The sequence below is a fragment of the Schistocerca serialis genome, chromosome 7 (assembly GCF_023864345.2).
Source record: "Schistocerca serialis cubense isolate TAMUIC-IGC-003099 chromosome 7, iqSchSeri2.2, whole genome shotgun sequence".
Classification (NCBI taxonomy): Eukaryota; Metazoa; Arthropoda; class Insecta; order Orthoptera; family Acrididae; genus Schistocerca; species Schistocerca serialis.
Genome location: NC_064644.1, coordinates 201,131,445 through 201,141,573, shown reverse-complemented (window position 1 = coordinate 201,141,573; position 10,129 = coordinate 201,131,445). Strand labels below are relative to the sequence as shown.

At 42.2% G+C, this 10,129-nt stretch overlaps 1 protein-coding gene across 1 annotated transcript; it reads left to right on the top strand.

Moving 5' to 3' along the window:
- Positions 1–839: 839 nt before the first annotated feature.
- On the top strand, positions 840–1,685 carry LOC126412977 (uncharacterized). The gene has a single exon (XM_050082869.1). It carries the CDS (start codon positions 840–842, stop codon positions 1,683–1,685), a length of 846 nt encoding a protein of 281 aa, XP_049938826.1.
- The last annotated feature ends 8,444 nt before the right edge of the window (positions 1,686–10,129 follow it).

The following is a 10,129-nucleotide window of genomic DNA, read 5'->3' as shown; positions in this document are numbered from 1 at the left end:
TGACAACAAGTTGCTAAATGATAAGCCAGAAACTAACTATAAATTTCTTCAAAAATTGTTCAGTGTGCAAATATTATTTTAACATAGCAACTAATAAAGAACTACCAAATACAGTAAAATAAATGTGCTTCTATAAAAGGTTTTTATTTCCATTGTTTGCACTATCTTATCAACTGAAATTTACCTCAGCGATTTAGAGTAAACATTCCAATGTAGAAGTGTCAGCTGATGATGTGTTTTTTACCGTGCTCTATGCGCCAGACAAATAAATTTCCGGAATAAAATATAAGTAAAGACATCAATGAAAAGATTTTAGTATACAACTCCTGCACTGAAATAGCGTTAAATTTCTATGCGTAGTCTCACTGGCACACCCAGAAAATAATCCTCTACACACTTCAGATTAATGTACACGTAAATGTGATGCCTTTGACGATTACAGCATGCAACCAAAACACTTTGTGCCACTAAATATTATTTAAAAATCGCTGAAGCAGTAAAAATTATTTAAAAAATAATAATCACTACTACTTATCACTTTTAATCTAAGAATGGTCTAAAATCGTAATATTGACACTGTCCTTTAACTACACAAAGTAATTGTTATTGTGCATCTATGCTGATACACCCATCAGCGCAGTCTTATAACCACAATTTCAATATTAGTGCTCATAAGCTCTTCCCAGAGCATCGATTTCCATAGTTACGAACCAGAAAAACACATATCGAAGCCCTGACGTATCATAGTAAGATATTTCTACTGTAATGAAAGAAATCTGTACTATCGTTACTAAAGCGTGTGTGTCCTTACTCTAGTAGCTATTTTTCCTTTCCTCAGGATGAGGGAATTCACGAACAACATGGAAGGCAGCCTGTCAGCGCGACACCAGGAGTCCGTACTCAAGTGGAACGTCCGGGTGCTGACGTCAGGCGGGTTGTGGCCAGCGGGTCCTCCACGGCTGTTCGCAGTATTCACCACCTTCGTCTTCGTTGTCAAGTGGACGCACATTCTGATGGCAGTGCGAACACTCTACTTGTCGTGGGGCGACCTCAACGAGATCACGCTGACACTCTTGTCCATGATCACCATGCTGGGCGGTGCTATCAAGATGACCCTCTTCTTGAAGAACAGGAGCGTCTACTACCAGCTGGTGCAGAGACTCGACGATATGGTCCGTTACCACGAGCAGTACTATGTGGGGAACGAAACGATGGTGTCTACTTTTCAGATGGCGAGAAAGAAGGCCTTGCGTCTCACGTTCATAACCCTTGGATACTTGAACGTGCTTGGTCCTCTGTGGTTTGTTATGCCTCTCCTCGAAGACACGTCGGAGAAGCACCTGCCGTTCATACCCATGCACGGACTCAACTTCACCTCGATACCACTGTACGAGCTATCGTACGTGACTCAGTGCACCGCCACCTTCTTCTGGCACCTTGTCAGCGTCGGTCTCGACATGTTCTACGCCAGCCTCATGATACACGTCACAGCCCAGCTCACCATTCTGAACGTGCGCTTCACCAACCTCCATCTGGAAACGGATCACTTAAGCTGCCGATCTAATCTAAGGCCTATTACAGCACCGTTCGACAACAGTGAGCTGACGGAAGCCCACAGTAGAATGTACAGAGAGCTATGCGATCTCGTCAGATCCCACCAAAAAATTATCGAGTGTGTATCGTAGTTCAGACGCGTGATACTTTTGAGAAAAATTTTGCTTTTCTTGTAAAAAAAATACTGAAATTTTCTTTTTACAGATTCACAACTTACCTTGAGGATGTTATGAATTCAACAGTGCTGGTTCAGTTTCTTTCCAGCGTCCTCGTAGCTTGTGTAACGCTGTTTCAAGCTACTATTGTAAGTTTCGCAATACTAACAAACTACTAATCGTTTCGCTGTTATATATATTTCACGCTTATAGTAAATCACTATTTATATGCATTGTACTGGACTGTCAACTTTGCAGTTAGGCATTCCCATTAACGAATTACTTACACTTGAAAATGGGTGAGAATCTTAATAAAATTGCAAAAATTTCTGTCATGCCTCATACATTCTTCATTTTGGGAAAATATTTACGTTTTTGGAGTAATTAATGAACGTAACGCATAGCATTGTTTTCACAGAAGAATCATTTTCAGAGGCATCTCTCCCTTCTCTCTCTCTCTCTCTCTCTCTCTCTCTCTCTCTCTCTCTCTCTCTCTGTGTATGTATGTGTGCGACAGAGAGAAAGAAGACTGGGGGGGGGGGGGCGTTTCTGTGTATAAGGTTGTGATGCAGAAGAATCACAGTACTAAGTTGACTTTTAAAGTAGGTCTACAAAATATTTTTGTAGGATAAGCGCTGATTGCTATGTGTGACCATTGTAACAGAGTTTGCAATCATAATGACAGTTTTTTAACAGCAAAAAGCAGAGGAGTAGCAACATGTACTTAGCGTATCGTCTGCTGTACGAATATCTTTGCTTAGCCTTAACCGTGAGTGTTACGCGTATCAAAAGAAATATTATAAATCAGTAAGCGGTTAACTTATTTATAAGAACTAAAAAAATACTGATGATGTGCAATAGCTTTAATTAATCATTGACCAGATAGAATATCAGAGCATAGAGGAAAAACCAAATTAGTTTTGGCTTCCCGCGTCGAAGGTTCGAGTCCTCCCTCGGGCGTGGGTGTGTGTGTTGTCCTTCGGGTAAGTAAGTTTAAGTTAGATTGTTGTTGTTGTAGTCTTCAGTCCTGAGACTGGTTTGATGCAGCTCTCCATGCTACTCTATCCATACAGTAAAGCTGCATGTCCTCGGGAAAAATTACGGCTGTAGTTTCCCCTTGCTTTCAGCCGTTAGCAGTACCAGCACAGCAAGGCCGTTTTGGTTAATGTTACAAGGCCAGATCAGTCAATCATCCAGACTGTTGCCCCTGCAACTACTGAAAAGGCTGCTGCCCCTCTTCAGGAACCACATGTTTGTCTGGCCTCTCAACAGATACCCCTCCGTTGCGGTTGCACCTACGGTACGGCCACCTGTATCGCTGAGGCATGCAAGCCTCCCCACCAACGGCAAGGTCCATGGTTCATGGGGGGTTGTTGTTGTGGTCTTCAGTTAGCTTAAGTAGTGTGTAAGCTTAGGAACCGATGAGCTCAGGAGTTTGGGCAAATAGGAACTTACCGCAAATTTCCAAATTAGGTTACACAGTAGAAGGAAATACACATACAGTAAAGGTTTTAATATACGACTACCCATTTTGAAGCCAGTGAATTATTACAAAACGGTCAGTAATTTTCATTGTCGATGTAAATAAAATATTCGTATAATGGAGGTATTTGTTCATTCTTCCAATTTTTTTCTTCTGGAGGCTTCTGTAATACCTCTTTGTACACAGGAAGTTTCATTTCTGCTTCCGAATCTCGCTTATGTAATATCACTTTTCCTTCAAATAGTTTGATAACAATCATTGTACAATTCCCCATTGAATGGTTTCAAGGGTGTATTTTTTTTTTTTTTTTTTTTTTACAATATGTATCACTTTCGTGTCGTTAATCTTTTTCACGGTTTCCAACGTTAATCATACAGTAACTTCTTTTTCACTACATGTCACATGTGCTTCACTATTTACTCTCCTGCGTTTGATTGTCCGATACCTTTTGGATTGCAAATCTTAGTCAGGTAATATCTGTTTGTCGATAGCAAGTTTCCATTTCCTCTGTCTTTTATCTTCGTTTACAGACATTGGCTACAAGTGAGCATAGATTTAAAACGATGGGGAAAATTGAAAACTTCTGTTGGAACGGGATTCAAACCTGTGTCTCCTGATTAGTAGGCAGATGCGCCGACCACTGTGCAATCCAGATACAGTGCTCACCGCAACCGCCCGGACTACCCTTGCGCGCCTCCTGTCCGACCTAAATTCCGAGCTGGTCCACACACTACTGATGTAGTGCTTCTTGCCCATTATCCTCATTATTTGCGGCATTTCGCCGATTCCCGTAAGAGTTCGAACCTGGAGTGCATCTGCACAGAAGATTTCACTGGCCGTCTCATCTTAATTATATACAGGGTGGTCCATTGATAGTGACCGGGAATAATATCTCACGAAATAAGCATGAAACGAAAAAACTACAAAGACCGAAACTCGTCTAGCTCGTAAGGGGGAACCAGTAGGCGCTATGGTTGGCCCGCTAGATGGCGCTGCCATGGGTCAAACGGATATCAACTGCTTTTTTTTTTAAATAGGAACACCCATTTTTATTACATATTCGTGTAGTACGTAAAGAAATATGAATGTTTTAGTTGGAGCACATTTTTCGCTTTCTGATAGATGGCGCTGTAATAGTCACAAACGTATAAGTACGTGGTATCACGTAACATTCCGCCAGTGCGGACGGTATTTGCTTAGTGATACATTACCGGTGTTAAAATGGACCGTTTACCAATTGCGGAAAAGGTCGATATCGTGTTGATGTATGGCTATTGTGATCAATATGCTGCTCGGTATCCTGGACGACATCATCCAAGTGTCCGGACCGTTCGCCGGATAGTTACGTTATTTAAGGAAACAGGAAGTGTTCAGCCCCATATGAAACGTCAACCACGACCTGCAACAAATAATAGTGTTTTAGCTGCCGTCGCGGCTAATCCGCACATTAGTAGCAGACAAAACGCGCAAGAATCGGGATCTCAAAAACGTCGGTGTTGAGAATGCTACATCAACATCGATTGCACCCGTACCATATTTCTATGCACCAGGAATTGCATGGCGATGACTTTGAACGTAGTGTACAGTTGCGCCACTGGACACAAGAGAAATTACGGAATGATGACAGATTTTTTGCACGCGTTCTATTTAGCGACGAAGCGTCATTCACCAACAGCGGTAACGTAAACCAGCATAATATGCACTATTGGGCAACGGAAAATCCACAATGGTTGCGACAAGTGGAACATCAGCGACCTTGGCGGGTTAATGTATGGTGCGGCATTATGGGAGGAAAGATAATTGACCCCCATTTTATCGATGGCAATCTAAATGGTGCAATGTATGCTGATTTCCTACGTAATGTTCTACCGATGTTACTACAAGATGTTTCATTGCATAACAGAATGGCGATGTACTTCCAAAATAACGGATGTCCGGCACATAGCTCACGTGCGGTTGAAGCGGTATTGAATAGCATATTTCATGACACATGGATTGTTCGTCGAAGCACCGTACCATGGCCCGCTCGTTCACCTAATCTGACGTCCCTGGATTTCTCTCTGTGGGGAGAGTTGAAGGATATTTGGTATCGTGATCCACAGACAACGCCTGACAACATGCGTCAGCGCATTGTCAATGCACGTGTAAACATACGGAAGGCGAACTAGTCGCTGTTGAGAAGAATGTCGTTACAAGTACTGTCAAATGCATTGAGGTTGACGGACATCATTTTGAGCATTTATTGCATTAATGTGGTATTTACAGGTAATCAAGCTGTAACAGTATGCATTCTCAGAAATGATAAGTTCACAAAGGTACATGTATCACATTGGAACAACCGAAATAAAATGTAGAAACGTACCTACATTCTGTATTTTAATTTAAAAAACCTACCTGTTACCAACTGTTCGTTTAAAATTGTGAGCCATATGTTTGTGACTATTACAGCGCCATCTATCACAAAGCGAAAAAAGTGCTCCAACTAAAACATTCATATTTGTTTACGTACTACACGAATATGTAATAAAAATGGGGGTGCCTATTTAAAAAAAACGCAGTTGATACCCGTTTGACCTATGGCAACGCCATCTAGCGGGCCAACCATAGCGCCATCAGGTTTCCCCCTTCAAGCAAGACGAGTTTCATTCGTTGTAGTTTTTTCGTTTGATGCTTATTTCGTGAGGTATTTGGCCTGGTCACTATCAATGGACCACCCTTATAAAGACGATAGTGGCCAATGAATGATCTCTTCAGTGTAGCACCAGACTCGAACTCTTACGAGAATCGGCGAAAAGCCTCGAGTAATGAGGAGAATTGGTAAGGAACATTACATTAGTAGTGTCTGGATAAGCTGAGAAATTGGATCCGATGGGAGGCGTGCAAGGGTAGTCCGCGTAGTTATAATGACCACAGTGTCCGCACGGCACAGTGGTGTGTGCATCTGCCTAATATGCAGGAGACCACGGTTCGAATCCCGTTCCAGCAGAAAATTTTCTCCTTTCCTTATTGATTTAGAGGAATGCCCACTAGCAGCCAACGTTTGTAATTCCTTTCTGTCATAATTCATAGTGGCTGCTGGATCAAAAACATGTACCTTTATCTTTTGTTTTCATTTTAATTAATTGGTTATATGAATTAATATTTTACGGTACCTTGCTTAATAGTATCTTACAAAATATACTAACGGAGATGGCCCTGAACACCTTAACTGAATGATAGTAAACTCACACTACTGTACTTCCATGCCTGTGGGATATGTTGACTAAAGCTTCACTCTTATGACAGATTTTCAGTACAGAAAAAGCCATTTCTGCAAATGAAGAAAGATGTCAGTACATCATGGTTATTAGGCATGCTCAACGTTACTGGAAATTTTCAGGTTGTAACTGCTCCTCTTAAGATATATTGGAAATGTTCGTTGCTGATATTCGCGCTCTGACCAACTAGCTGTAGAATGTAAACATATATTGTCTTATGAGGAACATTACATAAAAAAATCTGTCCTGCCGCACTGTATTCTCACCGAGTGCTTATTAATGGTACCGACCAGTTCAAATAATTATATGCTCCCCGACGTATACGAACACAGTTACCGCTAGTTGCACACCAATGGCTATCCTTGTACTAATTATGGCTACAGTCCCTGTACGGCAATAGCTTCTCCCCTAAAGTTTTCGGTTTACGTAAGCTTAATAGTTCGAATCGGTACAATAACTGTCTAGCGCGGCAAAGAATATTTATGCATGCTGCGCTCCGTTATTAATCTACGTAGTCGCAAAAATAAATATTTCGTAAACACACAATATTAAATATCACTCAGGAAATCCACTTTATGCTGGTTTATTCTATACTATTCACGTCCTATCATTGTATTAAGGAAGTAACTTTTCCCTAAGCTGTGAGGAATTAACAACGTAAGTTTTCCGTCAGTTTGTAACAAGATCCAGATTTCATTTGCTACTTTAATGAAACTTCAGTACTTGCTCACAATTCAATACCAATGTTCACTTCCTATGTCGGTAAATTGCTGAGAGTCTATTACTCTGGGGTAAAGTCCAATTTTCCCTGTATGATAATCAATTTAAGACAAGTTCGGGTCTTTTCCTCTCTTGACTTTACGTAGTACTCAAGGTTGCTGATGATTTCAAGTTTAATGATTGCTAGCAGATCGCAAAATTTCCAAAAATGCACAAAAACAATCTCGTCGCGCCCACGTACAAGAGCATACGTTGAGATATGACCTGATCCAGCAAGCGCTAGCAGCACATTAAGAATGTATGACTTTTTTCTTTTGTATTAGGTAGTGTCCTCAGAGAGTACTCACAAAGAGTATTCTTTGAGTTCACTCGTTCTATTCCGTGATCTATAAGTACACTACTTTGCGATCTACTATTATTTTAATTTGAAACTAATGGATTCTATTTCTTTTCTTTTCCTTTTCAAAATATTAAGTCACGTATACTGGATTTCCTTTCTACACACTTGCTACTATTCAAGTGATTCTGTTCAAGTGGAACTTGAAATTTGGATCTTGGGTTTTGGGACTTGTATTGGGTTTTGGGTACATTTTCAATTTTGCGTCCAAAGGAAGCGGCGTTACAAGATGAAAATCGCAACACAGCGTGCCCAAGGGACGCGTTCGTGCAGTTGTCGGGATAATAATATGGAGAGGATAGTTCTGTAAGAGCCCCTACTGTTGTTGGGGTGGCGGAGAGTGGACTGTGGTGGAGCAGGACAGTCAGCGCGCACAGCACTAGTGATACAACACTGGTGGAACAAGAACTTATTACTTTAAAGTTTACAATAGTGTATTCTTCCCTGTGTCGGCTCCAAGGTCAGCGGCAGTGCGCGCACGACCTTGCAACATGCTGATGCTGTCTCAGCGATCTGAGGAGGATGTAGCCCTCCAGCACCCACCTCACGTAACCTCGGTATGAAGCAGGCAGCGCGCTTCATTGGCGGCAGGCGTTGCCCGGGCAACAGGCATTGCTGCCCCAGGACGGATAGAACACAGCGTCTTTGCAAAGTACTCACACAGACATCGAAGGGATGTACTCGGCTACTCTCTCAGCAGCTCTGCACACTGTGGAGATGAACAACACCACAGCCCTTCCACTAAGGAAGGCTGGGGTGTCAATGAGTGCTTACACGTACTATTCAGGGGCAGCAGAAGTTAATGATCCTCCCAAATACTGCGGCAAGTGATGTGTCAAACACTATCAATTCGATTAGCAAGCTGGAGGTAGAAGTCTCCAAATCAGTGGTTGTGAGGTCGGCAGCTCACCGTGACCTAGTACAGCAGACCAGACAGGTTGCAGTCTCGAAGGCGGAAGTCATCTTGGTGAATGGTAACAGTACATCACAGACTCGACGGCATAGCTGGTGTTCTGTGGCATAACCAGTGACAAGGCTCAGGAGCTGAGACAATGATGTTATGTCTGGCGAGTGATGCCCGAATGTTGCCTAGTTTTCTGGGCTCATCAGCGGCCTTCACCGCCCTCCCATTTCACAAGAATTGCTTTCAGGGTTTCAGCTTGTTGCTTTTCCACTATGTCCGTAGGCTGATGGGTGTTGTTGTCAAACTTTTTCTCTGTATTACGAAATCAAGGTGTGCTGTTAAAATTACATATTATCTTCTTTCCTTTGAGGTCACGTTGTCGAGTTTACAATACTGGACACTAGCTGGCACGAAGTGAGGCAACATCTTCCTGGATGGATCCCTTTTCTTCAATATTGCCTTTCTGCCTATTTTTCGCTTCGATTGTGACATCGGATGTTGGCCTGATTTGCCTTGGCCTGTTGTTGGCTGGAGAGGACGTTGAAAAAATTTTACATCTGCCCCTAATGCATTTCTGCTGAGTAACAGTTGGGATGGGTGCTTCCAAAAGGACTTCACCACGAGCAGATTGTAGGACTGTTCAGATTGATCTGACGAAAAGACTACAGGCAGAGATTGCCGCAGTTAGTCATATTAAACCGCTGGGAACACCCGGGAAGCTAGGTTGAGATCTCGAATCACCTTGCGTAGCTTACAGCTGACACCATACCACAGACAACAGAGGGTTACATGAAACCAGAGTCACCTGCGACATTCAGTGATATTCCGCGGTAGTCACGGATGAGTTTCGCTTCTGTTTGTGACTGCCAGATCGACGATGATGTGTGTGACCTAATGAAATGACACAAGAAGCGATATTTCGAGGCCAGCAGCTGTCCGGCTTGTGGAATCATCGTGTGGAGAGATATTACATATTTCAACGGTCTGAATTTTTAGTTTTTGCTGGAGATTGAAAGCTTGCCAATATGTTGGTGACCAGGGTCCCAAATGACATGTCCGTACAGGATAATGCTAGACCCAACACTGCAGTTCATACCACAAAGGCGCTGAGGAATGTACGGATCCCGCTTATTTCCGTAGAGCACAGATGGGATGCCAAGGGATGACCACCCTCCTCCAGAAATAGACATGAAGTGATACAGTAAGTTTTTCAGGCCCGGCAGTAAATTTCTCGATATAACATTCGGTCTTTTCTTAGGTGACTGTCTGTGGCTGTTAAGTATTTTGAAACAAGCATATTTGCGCCATCATCTGTACAGTTACATGTTTGTTTTCTACTGGTTTCAACTATAACTACAATCTCCACAGGAAAAAAAACAGCATAAATCACAGGATCAAAAATGTGTCGTACTTGACGAAAAAGGTTTTTTCATCCTTTGATGAATACTGTTTTTCTCGTATGAAGATGATAGTTACAACTGATATCGGTAGAGAACAAACATGTTTTGTACAGCTCATGTCGCAAAGATGCATTTTTCATAACACTCGGGAGGTGTTTGCTGACATGCCACAATGAATAAACGAGAGCATCCTTACTCCTGGCCGTCACACCTGTTACTGATGTTGATGACTGGCATCGTTGTCTAATGGAATAAAAGC

Coding starts and splice junctions, on each gene's coding strand:
- LOC126412977 (XM_050082869.1), top strand. CDS start 840: ATGAGGGAATTCACGAACAACATGGAAGGCAGCCTGTCAGCGCGACAC.